The sequence below is a fragment of the Lynx canadensis genome, chromosome A2 (assembly GCF_007474595.2).
Source record: "Lynx canadensis isolate LIC74 chromosome A2, mLynCan4.pri.v2, whole genome shotgun sequence".
In the NCBI taxonomy this organism is placed as follows: Eukaryota; Metazoa; Chordata; class Mammalia; order Carnivora; family Felidae; genus Lynx; species Lynx canadensis.
In genome coordinates, this window is record NC_044304.2 from 63,040,768 (window position 1) to 63,064,012 (window position 23,245).

Genomic DNA, 23,245 nt, shown 5'->3' on the forward strand with positions numbered 1-23,245 from the left:
GGCGCCCCCACCTCTTCCCAATTCTGGGTTCAGGGACGTCGTGCTGGTGGCTTGAGCTAGGCCATGGTGACGCCATGTACACCACGGAAATTGGCAAATTCTACGAATAAGATCTTTTTACCCAGGGAGCCAGTTATTAAACATTTACGAGCCCGTTGTGGGTTTTGACTCCTGGAGAACATGCCAGTACCGGAACCTTCTTTCCTTCAAGCGCTCATCCTGGACGCCATTTATCCCTTGCGTTCTCCAGTGACGCTGCTTTAACATATGTCCAGTGGAAGCTGGATCATCACCCCGAATAGAGAGAGGGGTGCTCTGGACAGGCTGGAGGAAGTGAGGCTAAGCCCCAAACCTGGTGACGTCTTGGAAGGCCTCCCTCGCTGAGGAGCAAGAGTCCCGGGCCCTGCGTCGGGCTCGAGGAGGGGTGACGTGTTTGGGAAGCCAGGGGGCTTCTGCAGAGATGACGCCTTGGCGGCCCGTTGATTTATTTAGACCCTCCACATCTTATTTGCGCCTCCTGCAGGTCTTTGTCCCGTATTAAATGTGGATCCATAACAAAAAAACCCGACAGCCGATTTTTGAGTGCCGAGTGAAGTTTGCAATCATAGAACAAGGCCAGAACCGCCAGCATTCAAAGCTGCCTCAAGGATCGGGTTTCTAGTTCCAGTTATCAGGATTGTCCACGGTTCTGGCTGGAAACGGCGAGGTCCGTTTTGATAGAGAGCCGACGTTCCTGTCTTTCGTGACAAAAATAGAATTTTGCTGATCTCAGGATGCCAAAGCCTCGAGGACAGATCAAGGTTTTCAAGAGCCTGAGGCTTTTAGAATTAGAAATGCTCTCCGGCTGGGGTGTGAAGTGCCCTGTGCCAGGCAGAGGTGAGGGAAAGGCATGGAGCTATTTTTAGCATCCAGGCAACTGACGGAATGGAACGTTCTAACACAGAATCGCCTCGGGGCCAGGGGACGTGAGAGCCCTAGCCAAGTTGATGAGGCCAGGGTTGGGGGTGCGGCCCCACGCCTTCTTTCGCTCATGCCCCTCAGTGGTGGAAAACAGCAGTCAAGGGGATCAGAATTTACATTAAACTATGACGCAAGCGCCCAGTGAGTCTTGACGTGGAGAATGTGGCTGGGACCTAGCTTGGACTGGGGGCTTCCTGCCCTCTCCCCAGATCTAGCCCTTTGGAACCCCCCTGGGCATCATTGCTTCTGCACAACAGACGGAGTTCACCTCGCTGACCAGCAACTGTGGGATTACAGACCTCTTTAGCCAGAGTCTGGCTCTTGTGCTTGGTCGCCTTAGCCTGTCCCCAAAGCACAGCCTCGCGAATGTCAGCCTCAGCTTTTGTCCCCGACACTTCCTGCGTGGAGCATGGGGTGTCTGTGATGAGGGAAGCCAGAACTTTCCTTCCAGTGTCCTTGCTGCTGGGGAGGGGCGTGCACTTTCCTTTCTCTGCAACCCTCTATATATCAAAATTATTGCGTTGTTAAATTTAAGAATAAAATCCAGAACAGGAATATTGTAAATGAGTAGCATTACGTTTCATGTGCATAAAATTACAAAGTATGAACTAAGGATTCTTTTGTAAAAGGGAAGGCAGCCTTGTGCAGCAGATTTTCTTCAGCCCACGTTCTCAGAAGTGAGTTGTACCCATAGTTCTGACCTGGATGCATCTGTGACCTGTGTGCTGGGAAGAGGGGCCTCCACGGACGAGGGGGATATTGAGATGGGGTCTGGATGTCCAGCCACCTTGCAGATGCTCTGCCCGATGGCTGTCTGTCCTCTGGGTTCCTCCCCAGGATGCAAGCCTCTGGGAGGCAGGGGATTTGTGTCTTGTGTTCACCACTCTGGGCTGGTGCTCAGGAGGGGTTTTCTGAACGGGTGAATGATTGAACCGTTCTATAAGATTTCTGTTCTAGCTTCATTCCCAAATTGATGGGGAAAACGTGAACTGGGAAAGGGAGCCATGATCCTGGGCGAGTAAGTGAAGAGGTGCCCAGGTGTGTGGTGGTCTGCTGGCTGGATCGGCTCCCCCGGGATGCAGGTCCCAGGTGCTGTGCTGGTGGTGGTGGTGGTGGTGTGGATCTGGGTGCTCTGATCGTGTATGAGTGCTCCCAGTGTTATGTGTGGGAGTGCTCCCCGGTTCCATGTCTGGGATTGTTCCCTGGTGTCCTGTGTGTGAGTGCTCCCTGGTGCCCTGTGTGTGTGCTCCCTGGTGTTCTGTGTGAGTGCTCCCCAGTGCCATGTGTGTGAGTGCTCCCAGATGTTGAGTGTAAGTGCTCCCTGGTGCCCTGTGTGTGATTGCTTCCCAATGCTGAGTGAGTGAGTGCTCCCAGGTCTGAGTGTGTGAGTGCTCCCCATGTGTGTGCCCTGTGTGAGTGCTCCTTGGTGCAAAGTGCGAGAGTGTTCCCCAAGGCTGTGTAGATGCTCCCAGGTGCCCGGTGTGTGAGTGTTCCAGGTGCCAAGTGTGAGGGTGCTCCACAGTGCCATGTGTTAGTGCTCTCCAGGGCCGTGTAGGTGCTCCCAGGTGCCCGGCGTGTGCGTGCTCCCCTATGCCCTATGTGTGAGTGCTCCCCGGTGCCAAGTGCGAGAGTGCTCCCGGAGCTGCGTAGGTGCTCCCTGGTGCCAAGTGTGAGGGTGCTCCACAGTGTCGTGTGTGAGTGCTCCCCGGGCTGTGTAGGTGCTCCTTGGTGCCAAGTGTGGGGGTGCTCCACAGTGCCGTGTGTGTGCACACGTGGGAGTGCTCCCCACTGCCTTGCCAAGTCTCGGGCCCCCAGGCAGATCCTCACGGCTGCGCCAAGTGACTCCTGGGCGCAGGTCCCTGTGCCTCCGCACGCAGTACTCTTCACATGTAACTCTCCCTGGAACGCGTGTTTCTTCGCGCTCTCTGGTCACCTGAGTGATCCGTGGTTTCCTTTGCAAGAGCAGCTAAGGTGGGTGTGAGAGAAACGTGTGGAAGCTGTGGTCAGCAGAAATCTCATGTAAGTGTCGCTTTCCTCTGGTCCTTTCTTCCTGCAATTGCATAACCTGGGGCCAAGCTTCCACCATCAGGAAGGGTCGCGGGATGTAAATACAATATGAGGACGCGAACACGGTGCTGGCGCTGTGACCGACTGACACGTGGTGGGATTTCTGTGTCAGGGGAAGGTACGGACCAGCCTGTGTGTCTTACGCGTACTTATGCACGTGCAGCTCTCCCGTGTCCGTCACAAACTGTTACATAGGAAAGAAGTTTTGCGTTTTTACCGATTTATAGGGATTATTTTAAAAGCCTTTTTTATGAAATGGTCTCTTGTGAAGCTGGTTAACGTTCGTAAGAAGACGCTGAGATGACCAAGGACTCCTGGAGTCAGGGTCTAGACTGGGGGATTCCATCGAGCCCCTGGGAGTCCTGGGAGCACCTCCCTCGCCGAGGGGAAGATCGGGCGCTTCCGGGCTGCGCTGCGGACTTCAGGACAGGGCAGACCCAGCTTTTACCCACTTGATGGATGGACGACCACATACGGTTTCTTCTTAGTGGTCGGTTTTGTGGCGGGGAATTGTGCAAAGTGTCAGTTTTCAAACCAGGAACAGACTCCAGGAGGCCAAGTGCCAGGTCACCAGCTGGGCTGTGCTCACACCCTGTCAGGCCGGGGAGGACATGCCCCTTGCCTGGAGGGCCAGTGGCAGAGGAGGGCACAGAGATGGTCCCCCGTGGCCCAGCCACTGATGGCAGTGCAAGGGAGCCAGCAGACCTGCTCGCACGTGCCCTGTGTCTGGTGCTGCGTCTCCCGAGGCCCAGGAAATAATCACACGCTGTACGCGGGGTGGGGTGGGGGGCGGGGGGAAGCATGCGTTGATCCGGGAACTGGACGGGAGCCCTTACCAACAAGTGTGTGTGTTTCTAACCACATCCTTGCTGTTTTCTAGGAAATAGAAGAGACATGGTCCTCACCTCTCCAGCTGGACTGTGAAAGTCTTAGCAGGAATCTTTCCAGCACCCTGGCGAACTTCAAGACTAGCCTGGAACACGCCACTGACCAGGACTGTGAATGCGAGCCGGTGCTGGACTTGGCCCAACAGCGCGTGCACACGTATGTGCGAGCTCAGCCCCGTGCCTTCCCCGTGCTTTCCCCCGCCTTCCCCCGCCTTCCCCCACCTTCCCCACGGTTTTCTTCATAAAGATGTCTCAGGACCTCAAGGGGTGGCTGGGTGGCTCGATCGGTTGAGCGTCCACCTCTTGATTTTGGCTCAGGTCTGACCCCAGAGTCAGCACAGACCCCTGTGCTGAATGTGGAGCCTGGTTAAGATTCTGTCCCTCTCTCTCTCTCTCTCTCTCTCTCTGCCCCACACCTGCTCTCTCTCTCTTTTTACCCCCCTCAAAAGAAAAAGATGTCTTGAGTTTCTAAGTTATGAATCTCAGACAATCATGTGTACCGCATACTATGAATATGCATATTAATACATCAAAGTTTTCCATGGCTTTAAGTTAAAAAAATTTTTTTAATGTTTATTTATTTTTGAGAGACAGAAAGAGAGAGAGAGAGAGCAAGAAGGGGGGGGCAGAGAGAGAGGAGAGAGAGAAACTCAGGCAGGCTCCAGGCTCTGAGTTATTAGCACAGAGCCTGACGTGAGGCTCGAACCCACGAACCACGAGATCATGACCTGAGCTGAGGTTGGATGCTTGATCGACTGAGCCACCCAGGTGCCCCATTCATGACTTTTAAGTTTTTAATTAATTAATTAATTATTATTATTATTATTATTTGAGAGAGAGAGAGAGAGAGAGACAGTGTGAGTGAGTGTGAGGCAGAGAGAGAGGAGAGAGGGAAACTCAGGCAGGCTCCATGCTGAGATGAGCCCAACATGTGGCTCAATCCTATGACCCTGGGATCATGACCTGAGCCAAAATCAAGAGTTGGATGGTCAACTCACTGAACCACTCCAGAGCCCCTATTATTAATTTTTTATTAAGTCATGTCTACACCCAACGTGGGGCTTCAACTCCTGAACCCAAGATCGAGAGTCGTGCACTCCACCGACCGAGCCAGCCGGGCGCCCCCATAACGTTATGTTTTCAGTGGTGAAATATAAGAGCGGCATTAGCTCAAAGGCTAACTTTATTGATGATCGAGATACTAGATCAAACGTTAGAGATTACAATATGGTATCAAATGCGTTTTATAAGGGCCACCCAGGTGGTTCAGTGGTTGAGCATCCAACTCTTGATCTCGGCTCAGGTCATGGTCTCACGGTTCATGAGTTTGAGCCCCGTGTTGGACTCTGCACTGAGCCTGGAGCCTGCTTGGGATTCTCTGTCTCCCTTTTTCTCTGCCCCTCTCCCCAGCTCATGCTCTCTCTCTAAAAAGAAAAATAAATTTAAGTAAATAAATAAGTGAATACGTTTTGTAAGGGCAGTCACTGATTCCTGAAACTGCTTTCCTATTGGATTAGCCTTGTTCTGTGTCCTCTACGTCTGTGCCCCCGGAGGAGGAGCTCAGACACTTTGTATCCTGCAAATGACTCGGAAAGAATGATGTTCACCTGACTCCTTGGGGTCCCAGCTTCCTACGCATTCCGTGATCTATCCTGTCTGTTGTTTCCATCAATGCAGAGTCATTCATGGCACACCCTTATCCCCCTGACTCCTCTCGCCTGGCAGGGGCCCCGAGGGGATGCTCCCAGAGCCACGATGGTGTCGGGCATTCACACTTGGAGAGCGTCAGGGGATGCGCTGTGTCTGATTATCTGAGGAAGCTTGTGGAAATGTGATGCGATCCAACTCCTCTCCTGGGAACGGGAGCAGTGTTATTCACCGTTGTTTCCGGGGCTTTATTTTGTCTAAATTAGCTTTAATTTTGTGCCATTTTAGGTTGGCCCAAAGCCTCGAGGAGACTTGGTTGTCGGGGAATCCCGTGATGGCCTTCCTCAGGAATTTCACAGTGACCGAAGGTAAGATGGGGTGCCTCCAAGTTCGCATCCTTAAAGATTGTGTTTTCTCACACAAATATGTTCCTAAGATAAAACCTACAAAGGGGAAGTTACTGTATGTGGGAAATAATTCAGAGCTTGGCTTCTCTGACATATTTGGGGTCAAGAAGGAAAGTCAAAGTCCTAAAATCCTAGGGACCAAAACCGGGAGCGGGAAGGATGAGAAACTCCCGTGGTCTGGGTTTCGCCCCGGCCCTGCCTCCCTGGACAAGCCATTCGGTGTCCGTCTGTTTTCTGTCTGTTTAGTCTGTACAATTCATAACGGCTGCGAAGCAGCAGCATGCCCCATGTGGTGAGTTTTGGAAAAATCCTCATGCCATCCTCCTCTTGTTAAAAAAAGCGGGATAAGTAAATATGTGGACAGAGTTTCCTGCAGGCACTGTCACTGTCCCCTAAGAAAAACATCTTTCTGGAGTAGACCCTAAAATATACAAGTCTTAGAGAGAGGAGTCACCTGAGCGGGGACAGACCTTGGGTTTGCCTTGGGTTTGCCTTGCCTCCAGTGTGAATGATCCGGGCTCCGCAGGACGTGACTTTGTCTGGTGTTTATCGTGAGCTGGACAATCCTCGCTGCGGTCTAGTTATCGATTCTCGTTTTCACAGTTAGCAACAGCCCAAACATTTATCGTTACAGAATTCCCTTTCCTTTGATTATTTTTCAGATGTCAGAGTCAAAGATGTGATGCAGAACGTCTCCAAGCTCACCAGGGAGCTCCAATCTTCCATCCATGTCTCAAACGAGACCATCCACAGTGTTCTAGAAGCCAGCATCTCCCATTCCCAGGTGCGGTGCCCCTGCGTCTCTGCCCACTGAGCTGGCTGCTGTCCCTCAGGAGGGGGTGGGCCACTGCGCCAAGGGGCTGGCTGGAGGCAGGAAGGGGTAAGAGGCCAAGCTGGGCGCCAAAGAGCATCACTGGCGATGTCAAAGCCTTGGGGTCTTTACTTCTACAACGTTGCCTTCTTGAGGTCAGAAAGGCTAAAATTGGTGATGGTATTCAATCCAGTTGCTCCCAACCTTGATGCACGACCCCCCAGGGCAACCCTGCTTGGTTAAGTAGGGGTTGCACATTCTTAAAAATGTACAAAAACAAACGTAGAAAATTCTAAACATCAACTATGCTTGCCTTTAAGTTGAGAATAACTTTCTGTGCTGACCGCGTGTGGAGGGCTTGGTTTATCAGTGTAAGCAGCCGGGTAATGAGCTGTGTCCCATCCCGGGTGGCTGGGATGCAGGGTCAGCATGCACAGGGGGTACGGGGAGGGCCGTGCGCTGGCTGATGCTGGGTGAAGCTCGTGCACAGAGGTGGGAAGAGTGTCGCCCACGGCTGGGGTCACAGGAGCCTTTGCTGGCAGTTTTCTGAGACGCCCTTTCAGGCATTTCCAGCTGGAGGTTTACTTCCTGTTCTAAGAACCTTCTAGAAGCAGTAACCGTGAAGATGGCTCTCCAGGGAATGTTTCTGTTGACAATTAGCTGGGCCCCGATAGACATTCACTTTCATGTTGATTCTATAACCAGGATCCAAAGGCAAGCCCGGACAGGTGGCTCCATCACGGGCACGCCTCATCTTCCTGCGTGTGGCAGACATTGCCAGTCATATACATTCTGGGTTTGTGGCACCCCTGCATCCCGGGAGTCTGTCGGTGACAGTTTTCCAGCAGTGTTTGCTCACTTCTTGTCTCTATTGCATTTTGGTAATTCTCACGATGTTTCAAATGTGTTCACTATTATTGCATTTGTTACGGTGACCTGGGATCCGTGGTTACGACTCACCAAAAGCCTATTTGGTGGTTAGCAGTTTAAAAAAAATTTTTTTTAATGTTTTTTATTTTTGAGAGAGAGGTAGAGTGAGAGAGAGACAGAGAGCAAGGAGAGGAGAGGCAGAGAGAGAGGGAGACAGAATCCAAAGCAAGCTCCAGGCTCCAAGCTGTCAGCACAGAGCTCAATGCGGGGCTCGAACCCACCAACCATGAGATCATGACCTGAGCCGAAGTTCGACGCTTAACCAACTGAGCCACCCAGCCACCCCGGTGGTTAGTGTTTTTAAGCAGTAAAGTATTTTTTCACCAGGAAATGTACTTGTTAAAGACCTAATGCTGTTGCACACTTACTAGGCTACAGTGCAGAGCAAATGGAACTTTTTTGTTCCCTGGGAAGCCAGAAAAATTCATTTGACTCCCATTATTGTGATACTCGCTTTATTGGCAGTGGTCTGGGACCGAACCCGCAGTATTTCCGAGGTGTGCCTGTCATTCAGAATTAATCTGCAGTGAGAAAGACCTAGGTTAGAAGCTAGGAACCCAAAATTCTAATGACAGTATCACCAAGTTCCTTAGGGTGAGTCTTGGAAAATTCCGTTGCCGGAGCTTGTAATGGGGGGTATGGAGCAGTGGCCGCATCAGTTCTGGTATCTGACTAACAATGCTGGAAAGGGAAGGGACTGGTTAGCTAGCTTCCGGGGTCCCTTTCAAGCTCTTACCATACTTGGGTTTGGGCTCAACTGTTTAGACACCTTTTTTTCCCATTGACGTGTAGTTGACATTTAATATTCAGTTAGCTTCAGGTGTATAAGGTAGTGCTTTGACGACTGTATGTATAATGGATGCTCACGGTGATGAGTATTTCTCAGTAGTATTGACTGTTTTCCCTATTCTGTACCTGTTCATCCCCTTCGCCCATCTCGCCCGTCTCCCCACCCGCCTCCCCTCTGGCAAACGAACAACAAAACAGAGAGAACAGACTTCTATGTACGGAGAACAAGGGCTGGGCCCAGCACTTTGGGATGGCGGCTGCCTGACGAAGCCAGCAGCCAGCAGGTGTCACTGGCGCTCTATCCTGGGAGTGCCGGTCCCGCCTCGTAAGGCCATCTTGCCGTGGACGTGGTTGTGGGTTGTGCAGGGTTTTACGTTCACGTGTCCTCCTCCGCCTCACTGACAATGACAGTCATGGTTGCACCTAAGGAGCTGGACAGGCAGGTGACTCGGAGGTGTGCCAAAAGCTTGCGTTTCTGCTGTTCAACCAAACACAAGGTGCATGCTTCACTAGCTCAGTGTATCCACAGACCCACATGTGTCTCCGGACCCTAAGTAATGAAGTCACGTTTGGTGAGGGGACGGCACTGTGGGGTCTGGTTCTTTCTGGACTGTCAAGCAGACAATATTTTTGGTGGAAACCTCTGTGTCTTGCTCCCTGGACTCGTCTCTCCTGATTTCAGTGTTTGCGAGTTTCTGACATCAGAGTCTTGGGTGGCCCGCAGGGAATATTTGTCAGTGGCACGAGAGCCCTGGACAGACTGCAAGAACTCTCATTCATTCATTCATTCACTGAAATTTTCCCTTCCACTAGGTGTACTTCTCAAAGTGCTAGGGGAGAGGACATTCTAGAACTTTCTATGGCAGTGGCCCACATGCTGCACATGCAAGTTCACATGTGTGGGTGAGCGGACAGCGTTGGGGTCAGGTGGGAGTGATGAGAAACCCCCGGCCGTGAAGAGCCGTGTGGGAGAGTCTTAAGCTTGGAGATGTGGACACAGGGCTGGAGGCAGGGAAGCTGGAGAGGAGGCGCTGATCCCAGGCCTCAGTTCTGGCTCCCAAGAGCCTGCTGGGGGGGCCCGTGGGCAGCTCCCCTCCCCTGTGGTGCTGCATTCTTTAACACCAGCAGATCCCATTAAACCGAGATCCCAGACTTGGGTGTGTGGGACCCCTGTGTCCGCCTCGCCCGCCTCCATCCTGGGCTTGGATCCCCTTCACCGGCCCTGTGGGGTTCCCATGTATTTTATGCTGTGATGCCGCGTTGTTGGCTTCGAGTCAGCGGTCACTTCCTTCTTTGTATTCAGCCAAATTTTTATTCTTTAAAATTAGCAATGAGGTCAGAGTCAGGACCCAGATAGACTGAGAGAGAGAGAGAGAGATCAAAGGGTCTGTCTACCGTCGGTGTCCATTTGCTTTTTACCCGAAAGAAGCAAGCACATGAGGACAGCTGGGGAGATGGGCGCTGTCCATGGTCCTAGCATGAGGACGGCTGGGGAGATGGGCGCTGTCCATGGTACTTGGCAGATCTCTTCCTCTTGGGGGTGTTCTTGTCGGGGAAGGTGGGGAGGGGACACTTCAAGAGCTCCCGTGTCTCTGGGGCGGCTCCGGAGAGAGAGGGCATTCTGAGACTTTTTCTTCTTTCCCTCAGGCAGAGAGGCTGGGCCTCAGTGGAACTGGCCCGGCGTACCTCTCGCTCGACGCTGGTTCCCTGGGCACTGTTGACAGCTGGCAGGCACGGTTTGGGAGCACAGAGATTCCTTATGGGAATTTAGCCAATATCATTCTTCTCCTTTGTTGCAACACACGAAGTCTGTCTGCTGAAAAGCTGCAACAGATCGTTCTTGGCGTTGCTTACCCCAGAGCAGACCCCGGTCAAAATCTGCTTCTTTTGCGGGGAGCCTGGGTGGCTCAGTTGGTTAAGTGTCCGACTTCAGCCCAGGTCATGATCTCGAGGTTCGTGGGTTCGAACTCCGTGTTGGGCTCTGTGCTGACAGCCCAGAGCCTGGGGTCTGCTTTGGATTCTGTGTCTTCCTCTCTTTTTGCCCCTGCCTCACTTGGACTCTGTCTCTCTGTCTCTCTGTCTCTCTCTCTCTCTCTCTCACACAGAAATAAATAAACATTAAAAACAAAATTTTTAAAAATCTGCTTGTTCTGGCAACTGCTCCCACCCCAGAGAGAAAAAAATAGTTAGTAACGTGAGTGGAGCTGAGGGTCTCTGGCCCATGTGCAGGATTTTGGCCAGGTGTCTCCTAGAAGACATGACCAGCTATGTGGGGCATCTTACCCTGGAGGCTGAGTTTCCAGCATTTTCCACAAGGGACCCCATCTCTGTGTTGTGAGGCTGGGTTTATGGTCCTTTTCATCTGGGCACCTGAGACACTCCACCATCTCTAAAATCAAAAGTGTCACTCTCTGCTGCTGACGGGACACGACTCTGCCGCTTACACACATGTATTTTCAAACCTGCTTCACTGGATTTACGTTGATCCCTGCCCAAGTGCCTCTTGCTAGTTGCAGTCAATTTTTCTAAACTGCAACGTATTTTTAATCCTGGCTTTCCTTCGCAGAGTGTCTTGTTGATCTCGCCTTGCCCGTCACAAGGGACAGGAGCATATTTCGGTATTTTTATTCAAGTCGTGAATGCAGGAGGGTGGCCACACCTGTTTATCAGTTTGGGCTCTTAAATCAGCTGCAGCACGTAACCTGGGGTTCTGGCTTGTCCTAACCTAATAACTTTGCTGTCCAAAGGAAAGAATTCTTGGGGTGCCTGGCTGGCTCAGTGGGTTAAGCGTCTGACTTCGGCTCAGGTCATGATCTCACTGTGAGTTTGAGCCCCGTGTCAGGCTCTGTGCTGACAGCTCAGAGCCTGGATCCTGCTTCGGATTCTATGTGTCTCTCTCTGCCCCTCCCCTGCTCATGCTCTGTCTCTCTTTCCAAAATAAACAAATGTAAAAGTAAAATAAAAAAAAAAAAGAATTCTGTATAGACGTGGCTCATTTGACTCTCCCCACGTGGTTTGTGGCCACGGCCATTTTCTTCAAGAGTTCCCAGATAGCCCACGGGTCAAAATACATCCAAGGGACTGACCCTGCCCTGTGGTGGTGATTCCTGAAATCTGCTTTAAGAAATAAAACTCAGGTAGATTTCATTTCCTCCGTGACTTCCTAAATAGTGTAGATGGTAGACCCATTATCCTGTGGAGTCTGGAGAGGGAAAATGTTCTGGAAGTGGAGCCAGCCAGCCAAGGGGAGCGGGGTCTCCCGTCCGGACCTGTAGCAGAACTGGGGCCTGCCTCAGTGGGCGAGGGGGGCCATTACTCCTGCCCTAGGGGCCAGCCTGTGGTTCACGCAGGGCAGAGATAACCCATGACATCAGTTACCGGGAGAGCCGGGGTCAGGGCCCAGCTGCCCCCAGGTGCTCATGCCCGTCTGTGGCTCATAGCTCATCGGCGGTTGAGCAGGTCTGAGCCCCGCCACCCCCGTCTGTATGTGGAGCATGGAGTTTCCACCCTCTGCTCTCATCTTGCTGGTGGCTCCACCGGCACAACTTTGACACCACGGACTCGCTTTCCCCGTTTCTAGTCCTTCTGCACCACGGACAGTGTTTCCTTTCTGGTTGTAATTAGGCTGAGAGCAGCAAGTCTGAGTCTAGAACGGTCAGCCGGGCAGAGTCCAGGCCGTCTCTGGGGTGCCCCGGCTCTCAGCGCAGGGACCTGCCCGCCACCCCCCCACCCCCCCCGTTGGGCCCTCCCCTCCCCCCACACCAATGTGAAGCAAGAGCATCAGCACACCGACGTCCCTGTCCCGGATAATTGGCCAGTCAGCCTGAGTAGCACAGATGAAAGACGCCCGTTCCACTTTGACGAGGACTCGGGTGTGGCATTTCCAGCCCAACAAAAGTGTTATTTTTGTTTAACTCCCCACCTGCTCCCACCTGCTTCTGGTGTCTTCCAAGCAGGAAAAGTGGACTTGGTGAGATTCAGGAAAGATAAAGAGTAAGGTCTGGAAAAGCACAGAGAAGTGGATGCAGATATGCCTCAGGGCAGAGCTCTCATGTGTAGCTCTCATTCTGTGACAGGGCATGGGACCTCCACGTTTTGGTTAAAGAGGCGTATGCAAGTTTTTTAATGTTTATTTTTGAGAGGGAGAGAGAGAGAGAGAGAGGGGCACAGAGAGAGAGCGAGAGAGAATCCCAAGCGGGCTCCGCACTGTCAGCACAGAGCCTGATGCGGGACTCGAACCCACCAACCCTGAGATCAAGACCTGAGCTGGAATCAAGAGTTGGACGCTCGCCTGACTGAGCCACCCAGGCGCCCCAGGCGCCCACAATTTTTAAGATGTGTTTTTGCTCTGGGACAAATTCTCCGAGATGCATTGATTGTGACCCTCCCTGGGGGCCACGGGGTGATGCATTAGATGGGAGCCAAGACCAGGCTCCAGAGCAGACCCCAGAGGGGCTGTCGTTGGCTGGTTCTGGTCGATGCTCACCCGAAGTCTGGGGCACTCTGGAGTCGTGGGCTCCAGTGCATCCCATTTTCAAGGAAAACTTCATACAGACTCCCAGTTCGTGGAAATGATGGAAGAGAGGCCACCCCAATTAAGGCAAATGGTGGATGTCCATACTCCAGCCGTTCCTCCTCTTGGAATGTAACCCCCTTCCCATAAAGGCAGCTATCCTCTACCCCCACGAGAGCACATTTGAAAATGGTGGCATTAAGGAACCTTTCTCAAGTTGTGTCTGGATCCTACATGTCCCTTATGAAGAAGGGCACCTTGTTTAAGTAGGTGTGAAAACACTTAATGTATCTCAGAGATTCAAAATGTACATCAGTGATAAATGGAGCATCTGGCCATTTGTGCCGGAGGACCCAGGAATATTTGGTCAAACCCCAGTCTAACGGTTGCCATGAAGGTATGTTTTAGATGAGATTAGCATTTACATCAGTAGACGTTGAATAAGGCAGATCAACCTCCATGGTGTGGGTGGGCCTCGTCCAATCAGTTGAAGGCTGTAATAGAAAAGATTTTAGGTTCCCAGAGGAGGAGGGAATTCTGCCTCTAGGCCCAAGCTACAACTCTTCCCTGGGCCCTCAGCCTCCCGGCCCACCCTTTGGATTTTGGACATGCCCCTCCACAATCATGTGAGCCAATTCCTTAAAACACCCATGTACACGTCAACGCACATCCTGTTTGTTCTGACTGATAAACCTGATGGATGCAATCTTCGGTTTCCTTTTTTTTTTTTAAGTTTATTTATTTATTTTGAGAAAGCAAGAGAGAGCGCAAGTGGGGAAGCGGCAGAGGGAGGGAGAGACCGAATCCCAAGTAGGCTCCACGTTATCAGTGCAGAGCCCGACATGGGTTTCCAAGTCATGAACTGTGAGATTGTGACCTGAGCTAAGACCAAGTGTCCGATGCTTCACCAACTGAGCCACCCAGGTGCCCCAACAATCTTCTATTTCTTAGTGGTTTTCCTGGGCTCTTTATGGCACGGTATGAAGGCGTCTGATGAGGTCTGCCTGCTCTTGAGGCTCCTAATAAGTGAATAATGGCTTCTGCTGGGTCTCACTTGGCCTGAATGTGTCATAGCAATCGGAGGCATCGTGGTATAAACACACATGGGAAGTCCGGTTTTGAAATTGGGCTTTACACCTTGCCCTGTTGTGAAGGTCACGGTTGAAAGCCGTTTGCAAACAGGGTCGCGCCTCGGAGCCCCTCGCGGAGGCGTGCGGCTCTCGTAAGCCAGACGATGATGCGAGTGGCCCTCAGCTTCTCCTCTGAGTGTGGATGCTTTTCCTTTTCAAAAACTTACCACAAGCTTGGACGTCTGGTTTTCGTTGTGGAAAGGGAGGCGGAAGAGAATGATTTCACACCGACAGTTGAAGAGCGAGGGGTGCTTGACTGCAAGTGTGGATTAAGGCTCCATGTCAGAGTCTCGGGGAGGCAAGGGTGGCATGCGTGAGCCCCGAGGGGCGGAGGGTGGTTGGTCCTATGGCGCGGCCCCGCGTCATCAGAAGGGGCAGATTGTTTCAAACGTCGGAGAATCGTGTGCACATTTTAGGAGCGTGTCCGTTCGGAATGCTTGAAAGCACACAGAGGTTTGCGCTGTTGGCAAATCCTCAGCCCTTGTGGGGGGCGGGCTGTGGGGGGCTCCTCGCTGAGGAAGCTCCGTGCCTGGGGGCTGCGCCTCCGAGGATGCTCCCTTCTGACCCTCCCGCTCTGTAACAGGTTCTCTGGAGCATCCTCGCGGTGGCTTTGTCCGGAAGGTGTGATCTAGACGCCCTTCGCCTGCTACTGGCGTTTCCCGAGGACGGGAAGTCGGAGTCTGCGGTGCGGGAAGTGTGTGCCCTGCCCGGGCCCGAAGTGTATTCCCTGATTGTGTCCATGAGTCAGAACCTGAATCTGCGGAGTTTCATTTACAAAGTAAGGGGGGGTGACCATGGTGGGGGGGGCTGACATGGGAGGCATTGCATCTGCAGAGGGGGCCTGCCACGCGGCCGTGGGGGCCCAGCAAGGTGCACACCCCGCCAGCCTCCGCCAGCCTCTGTGTCTCCTGTGCACTGACTCTGGGAGGGGTGGCTCGAAGCAAGGGGTGCCCAGGAGACCTCCCAGGGGGCCCCTGGAGTCAGGCCTATCGGGACATGTGGCACAGCGGTGGTGGTGGTCAATGTGGTCAGCACAGAAGGACCAATAAGGAAAAGCCCTTCCCCATGTGGGGTTCCTTGGGGCTGTGAGAGCAACCCCCACGAATCAGGAGCTGCTCCCATCCCTCCTTGGCCTTGGCCTTTTCTGCCCCATTATGTTCTGAGACCCACAGCCTCTGTCCTGTGAGCATGATGTGCCCATCTCTGCCAGGCCCTGGTCACTTGGGGAAGCAGCTCATTACCTGACCCACACGCTCCCACACATGGCAGATGGGACAGTGTGTGAGGGAGAGGGTTGACTGTGGATGGTGAGCACGTTAACCCGGGGGTGCCCCGGTTAACCTCCAGTGACCCCCCCTGTGTGGACGGTGAGCACCACTAACCCAGGGGTGCCCCGATTAACCTCCACTGACCCCCCTGTGTGGACGGTGAGCACCACTAACCCAGGGGCGCCCCGATTAACCTCCAGTGACCCCTCCGTGTGGATAGTGAGCACCACTAACCAAGGGGCACCCCGATTAACTTCAGTGACGCCCCTGTGTGGATGGTGAGCACCACTAACCCAGGGGCGCCCTGATTAACCTCCAGTGACCCCTCCATGTGGATAGTGAGCACCACTAACCCATGGGCACCCCGATTAACTTCAGTGACCCCCCCACCATGTGGATGGTGGGCATGATAACCTGGGGTGCCCCCATTAACCTCCAGTGACCCGCCCCCCCGCCGTGTAGACGGTGAGCACAGCTAACCCGGGGGCGCCCCCATTAACCTCCGCTGACCACCTTCTGGGCTCTGCCTCTTCTAGAAGTTCTTTGTCTTCTGTCCTCCACTGAGTCTTACACTTCCAGAAACTTTGCCTGTGCCCTTAGGGACCAGCCTTGCTCCACGTTCCTCCCCAGGGACAGATTTGCTGACATCTGGGCTCATCAGAGGTGGCACAGGTGTTGACAATGGCAAAAGTGCTTCCAAACTGGGGGAACGGCTGTGGGGTCAGGAAAAGGGGGGGTTTGCCTTCCCAGCCTAGTTTCTTCGTGGTCCCCCTCCCTCTGCTGGGTAATTGTTAGGTTACACACGCACACACATTCATAGAACAAATACTTTCAGATCAAGTATATTTAAAATGCACAGGCAGGAGGGGGGCGCCTGGGGGTCTCAGTCATTAAACGTCCGACTCTTGGTTTCGGCTCAGGTCATGATCTCACAGTTCATGAATTCGAGCCCCATTTGGGCTCTGTGCTGACAGTGCAGAGACTGCTTGGGATTCTCTCTCTCTCCCTCTCTCTCTCTCTCTCTCTCTGCCCCTCCTCTGCTCGTGCTCTCTCTCCTCAAAAATAAATAAATAAAAACCTAAAAAAAAAGAATTGTTTTATTTTCACTCTTAAAATATCCACTTTAGGCATCTCCAAGATAAAGAGAAATACTTGGAAATTGATTTTAATTAAAATTTTGTTTAATGTTTATTTTTGAGAGAGAGAGAGAGACCGCAAGTGAGCAGGGGAGGGGCAGAGAGAGAGGGAGACACAGAATCCGAAGCAGGCTCCAGGCTCTGAGCTGTCAGCACAGAGCCCGACTTGGGGCTCAAACCCACAAACTGCAAGATCATGACCTGAGCTGAAGTCGAAAGTTTAACCGACTGAGCTCCCCAAGGGGCCCCCGATTTTAATTTTAACAACAGATTGTATTTCTTCCTGGTTTACGTTTGAGCATTGTTGGCGTAATCAAGGGTGTGATGAAAACCTGAACCAGGTGCACGCCAATGAAGAGGACGTTGATACGGCACAGCCAAGACGTCTCCCTAGATCGAGAGAGAATAAAATCCAATAACCAGGCTTTCACTGCTCACGCAAGGCTCATGAGAGTAGAATGTACAATGTTGGTTATTTCACGTTGTGTCTTTTCCCTTTGAGACTCTGCTGCCTTTGGAAGCGAGCAGAGTGCTCAGCTCCCTGTTGGACGTGGTCTCCAGGCTCAGCCACCTGCTTGCCAAAGCCGGCTACGTTCTGGAATACCTTCCCGAATTTCTTCGTGTGAATAAAATCACTGCCTTGCTGGACACGCCCGACTTTCAACAGGTGTGTGTTCACTTTTGGTCCCCAGGGAAATATTCAGATTTGCTGCTTTGGCCTGTATTTGTCTTCCGGCATCTAAAGTTTGCAATGTGGCAGCAAAACATAGCAATGGGAGTACTTTCTGTGGCTGCGGAGGCAACAGCCTGGCAGGAACGCTGGGCATCTCCCTAAAAACCAGAGGTTGGAGACTTCATTGAGCCACATCCCCCCACATGGTGGTTGGAAGGGTTCACGCATAATCTGTGAAGTCTGAAATCCCTACATCGTGTATGAGCACACATGAAATTCCACAGGCTTGTTTAACTTCATCCCGAGAGTTAATTGCTTTCAAAAACCTTCACGTTTATTTACATGCAAATAATTGGCTTACGAAGTACAGATTATGTACTGCAAATACAAACACAAACTTGCAGGAAGTTAGTGGGGTGATGGTAGCTTTTGCTTGGACGCCGTCTGCCTGGACGGGATGCGCGAGGAGAGCAGGTGCGTGGGGACGCGCAGAGAGAGGTGCACGGTGCGGGGCGTATGGCAGGGTCCTCAGCGGCCTCGGGTAGGACAGTGCTGTGTTCATCCAGCTGATGGGCAGTTTGGAAAGCCGTCAAGTGTCTGGGGGATCTCGGCGGTAGACAAACGTGAAGAACATTAATTCGCAGATTTAGCGATCTTTTATGGATTGATCATTTATCACTGGACGGACCAGGATTTGCTGATGCGCGTGCGTGCGCGTGTGCGTGAGCGTGGTCTTTGTGTCTCCTAATGGGTTAAAGTCCAGAAAAATCACTGCACGTTTTGCGGGGTGTTTGGAGGGCAGAGAAGTCTGAAGCCCAGATTGCGTGCTCGGGCGTGGTGAATGTCTTGTGTGTTCATTCAGCTGGAGACAGGGCTCCCTTGCAGAAGGCGGAGTCCCTGTTGAACGATACCTTATTTGCCTCATGTTCTCAGGATCCACAGAATGGCCAGGCCAGAAGTTCAGCCTTCGGTTCTTTCCAGTCCGTGATGAAGAAGATTTGCAAGGAGCCCACGTCGTTTTTCAGCAGCTCCAACTCATTCATTAACTTGCCCAGAGTTAACGAGCTCCTGGGAGGGGACAAAGAAAAATTCAACATTCCCGAAGATTCAAGTAAGGCGACAGTAATCTGTGTTTGCATCTTGGCCACGAGCCCTGCTCTGTGCTGAATGTTCGGTGTGAGGGTGGGCGCATACTGGCAAAAAGTGGTCCCCCTCCACCTTCTCAGCTGTATCTCTCCGCTTTCACTGAGGCCGCACATGTGGACGTGGCTGGTGGCTTTGGAAGCCCCTGGTGCCCACCCACACTAGCTGATCTTCTCCCTGTGTCGTCAGGGAAATGACACAGGTCTTCTTGTATCCGTGTCTTAGATAGAGAGCATCGTGATTCAGAGATAAGATCACATGGCCAAAAAGGCATCACTTGTTCAGGGGTGCGGGGCGCCGAACCCCACAAGTGTACTGGCACGCTTAGTCTGCCTTTCTAATTAAAACATAGCCACTTTTTTTTTCTTAATTTAAAAAAAAATGTTTATTTGTTTTTGAGAGAGAGAAAGACAGAGCATGAGTGGGGGAGGGGCAGAGAGAGAGGGAGACGCAGAATCCAAAACAGGCTCCAGGCTCTGAGCTATCATCACAGAGCCCGACGTGGGGCTCGAACTCACGAACTGCGAGATCGTGACCTGAGCTGAAGTGCGATGCTTAACCGACTGAGGCACCTAGCAACCCCAAAAACATATCCACTTAAAGTGGGGCCAGGAAGTCGCTTATCCATCCACAGTCCTTTGCCACTGAGTCTCACAGAAGACAGATTTGTAGGTGGCTGCATACATTTCTCCTTGTTGTAGGATCTCACCACGTTGCAGGGACCAAAATGGTGCTCTTGGTCTCCGTGCCTGGACCCCCTCAGTGGTACTGGTCAGCTGGGGCTCCCCAATGGACCAGGGTGTCAGGGATGTCTGACTCTGGGGCTCCCAGTCCTTTTAAAAGGGTTTACCTGATTGCTCGGCCAGGATCATCTTCTTTTTTAGAAATGCCAGGTCAGCTGATTGGGGACCTTATTTACAGCTTCAGCATTCCTTCACCATGCCTGGGAAACCCACCCAGGGGATGGCATCTGTCATTCCCAGCTCCCGTCCGCAAGTCAGGGCATGAACGCCAGGGGCCATGTTGGGATTCTGCCTACCACCTGCCCCGATATATATACAAAATATATTATATTACAGATTATGTCTTATATACTTACATATATAAAACAGGCTATATATTACAAATTATGTATTATATATTTGTATATATTTCTTTAATATGAAAAATGTAAATCTAAATCTCTGTTTATGTACCATGTGCATGGGGTGGAGAGAGTCCTGGCAGGACCAGGGAGGAGGAGGAGGGGGCATTTTGTGGAGCTGGAGGCGTAAGGTATGAATCCACCTCACAGCAAACTCAGAGACAGTGTGTTCGTGTGCTCATCAGTGAGTGGATAGTTCAGGTAGTTCCAGATACAATATGATTTGGCAGTATAAACACACATTAATGTTGTTAATATCTGATAATTTTTGTTGTCCGCTTCTCTAATTCTCATGTCTTCTTTTTTTTCTTGCGCTTGGGTTTCTTGAGGATTTTTTATTTGCTCATGAAGTCTAATCATCCATCCTTCCATCCATTCCTCCATCAATCTATTCATCCATTTATCCTTCCTTCCTTTCTTCCATCCATCCATCCATCCATCCATCCACCCATCCACCTATCCATCCATCAATCCACCCATCCACCCATCCACACATCCATTGATCCATCCACCCATCCATCCATCCATCCACACATCCATCCATCCATCCATCCACCTATCCATCCATCAGTCCGTCCATCCATCCATCCATCCATCCACCCATCCATCCACCCATCCATTGATCCATCCATCCATCTATCCATCTATCCATCCATCCATCCATCCATCCATCCATTCACTTATCCATCCATCCATCCATCCATCCATCCATCCATCCACCCACCCATCCACCCATCCATTGATCCATCCATCCATCTGTCCATCCATCCATCCATCCATCCATCCACCTATTCATCCATTAGTCCATCCATCCACCCATCCATCCATCAGTCCATCATCCATCCATCCATCCATCCACTCACCCATCCACCCATCCATTGATCTATCCATCCATCAATCCATCCATCCACTCATCCACACATCCATCGATCCATCCATTGATCCATCTGTCCATCCATCCACCTGTCCATCCATCAGTCCATCCATCCACCCATCCATCCATCAGTCCATCCATCCATCCATCCACCCACCCACCCATTCACCCATCCATTGATCCATCCATCCATCTATCCATCTATCCATCCATCCATCCATCCATCCATCCTTCCGTCTATCTTTACATCTACCCATCCTTCCATCCATCATTTAACCATCCATCCTTCCATCCATCCCTCTAGCTATCCATCCATCCTTTTATCCATCCATTGATTCATTCATTCACACACTCACTCAACCATTCATCTGTCTAGTTATTTAGCCACCATTGAGGACCAGTCTTTCTTAGTGCTTTCATACATTGTATTTCAAATGATTGTCACACTCACCACAGACAATATTAGTACCCTCATCTTCCAGAAGACATGCTGGAAGCTCAGAGAAGGGTAAATCACTTACCCAAGTTCACACAGCTCACAAGTGGCAAATGTCAGGATTCCTGGTTTCAAATTTTTTGTTCTGTACATAAAGATGGTTATGTCTTTTCTGAAATGAAAATTGTTACTGTTTACATCAAGCTGATAATTTGAAATATAACTTTAAAGAATATCAATGAGAACAACCTTTATAATTAATGGTTTAAAACTTCATTATGTATCCATGCTGTTAATTTATATCTCAGGGAGTTCTTTCTATCAATTTTATTGTACTTGTTGAATAAAAAAACGTTTTTTTTTTCCTTTTCAAGTGGACAATTTGGGAAGATGAAATTAATAGTGGAAGTGATCATAACAGCAATATTCATACCTTGGGTGTTAGGAATCATGGTATCAAAGCTAAGATACTTCCATTTTTTAAAATTATTTTTTAATGTTTAAGAAAAAAAATTTAAAAAAAAAATTTTTTTTTTCAACGTTTATTTATTTTTTGGGACAGAAAGAGACAGAGCATGAACGGGGGTGGGGCAGAGAGAGAGGGAGACACAGAATCGGAAACAGGCTCCAGGCTCTGAGCCATCAGCCCAGAGCCCGACGCGGGGCTCGAACTCACGGACCGCGAGATCGTGACCTGGCTGAAGTCGGACGCTTAACCGACTGCGCCACCCAGGCGCCCCGAGAAAAAAAATTTTTTAATGTTTGTTTATTTTTGAGATAGAGAGAGACAGATCATGAGCAGGGAAGGGGCAGAGAGAGAGGGAGACACAGAATCTGAAGCAGGCTCCAGGCTCTGAGCTGTCAGCGCAGAGCCTGACGCGGGGCTCGAACTCACGAATTGTGAGATCATGACCTGAGCCGAAGTCGGACGCTTAACCGACTGAGCCACCCAGGTGCCCCTTAATGTTTATTTTTGAGAGAGGGAGAGACAGCATGAGCAGGGGAGGGGCAAAGAGAGAGAGGGGGATGAAGAATCCAAAGCAGGCTCCAGGCTCCGAGCTGTCAGCACAGAGCCTGATGCAGGGCTCGAACCCACAGACTGTGAGATCACGCCCTGAGCCGAAGTTGGATGCTTAACCGACTGAGCCACCCAGGTGCCCTGAAATATTTCCATTTTAAATGTTCACTCCAGGAGTAAAAGAACCAGTTGTACTAAAGTACTCATCACTATTTTAAAACCATATATAAGAATCAGTCACTAAGCACTATGGTGATGAAGGCTCTACCCTCATTAAGCACCTATTCGGTTAGACAGGTTAGTTGAGTAAGCCCTCAGTTGAAACCAGTTAGCACCACAGCAATGATGAAAGCCACCTTGAGGAATCAAGGGTGGAGTGAAAAGAAGGTGAGTTAATATATCAAAAACAGTAAGTTCAACACTTCTGTGTAGGTGCAGGGAAGAAAATTCAGTAACAAGATATGAAGCTAATTTCATAAGAAGAACCTAATTCTGTTCTCAATCCTGTAAGTGTTGACAGTTTTCTAGATTAAAGATCAGGTGCATTTCTTTCTATTACTTATTTTCAGGTGTCTTAAGGATGACTTAGTTTGGACACGTGAAGGTCATCCTTTCCTTTCTTTTAAAGCGTTGAAGCAAGGGGCGCCTGGGTGGCTCAGTCGGTTAAGCATGTGACTTCGGCTCGGGTCATGATCTCACCGTTTGTGGGTTCGAGCCCCTCATCGGGCTCTGCGCTGACAGCTCAGAGCCTGGAGCCTGCTTCAGATTCTAGGTCTCCTTCTCTCTGCCCCTCTCCTGCTGGTGCTCTCTCTCTGTCTCTCAAAAATGAATAAACATTAAAAAATTAAAGCAAAAACAAAAAAAACCCCAAATATTGAAATAAACATGGTGTCCTGAAATTTCTTCTGAGACAAGAGGCGCCAAAGACAATGACAAGAAAAATTCTTGCGGAATTTACTGCCCAAATTCAGAATTGTGGCATGAAAAATGTATCTAGATCAGTCATTGAAAAGTGACGCATCATGGATATGTAAATGAGGGTTACTATTAGCCTGGGCATCCCCTATCGTGAGTAATTTTTTGTTTGTTTGTTTAAATTGTGGCAGCACCATTTTGCTTGAACCTCTATCAGGAAATTCTACAGTCTCCAAATGGCGCTTTGGTGTGGTCCTTCCTAAAACCTGTATTACATGGAAAAATACTGTACACACCAAATACTCCAGAGATTAATGAGATCATTGGAAAGGTAAGTCTGAATGAATGAGGATGTTGTAGATCGGGAAGAAATCTTTAAAGCTCCATAACGTTCTATAGATTGGAATGCAGATGTTTTTGTGTGTTGAGTACGGTCCATCTTGGCCTTTTCCTGCCCTTGCTGTTAACCTTGGTTGGACGTGCCAAGGGGTCTCTCT

At 50.7% G+C, this 23,245-nt stretch overlaps 1 protein-coding gene across 1 annotated transcript in view; it reads left to right on the forward strand.

The window, feature by feature from the left end:
• The window catches only part of ABCA13 (ATP binding cassette subfamily A member 13), a 349,570-nt gene that overhangs the window by 101,753 nt on the left and 224,572 nt on the right, over nt 1-23,245 (forward strand). Inside the window, 7 exon segments of the mRNA XM_032592494.1 lie at nt 3,908-4,071; nt 5,850-5,929; nt 6,631-6,752; nt 14,725-14,919; nt 17,048-17,212; nt 18,152-18,329; nt 22,940-23,079. Of these exon segments, the coding sequence (XP_032448385.1) occupies nt 3,908-4,071; nt 5,850-5,929; nt 6,631-6,752; nt 14,725-14,919; nt 17,048-17,212; nt 18,152-18,329; nt 22,940-23,079 (1,044 nt within the window).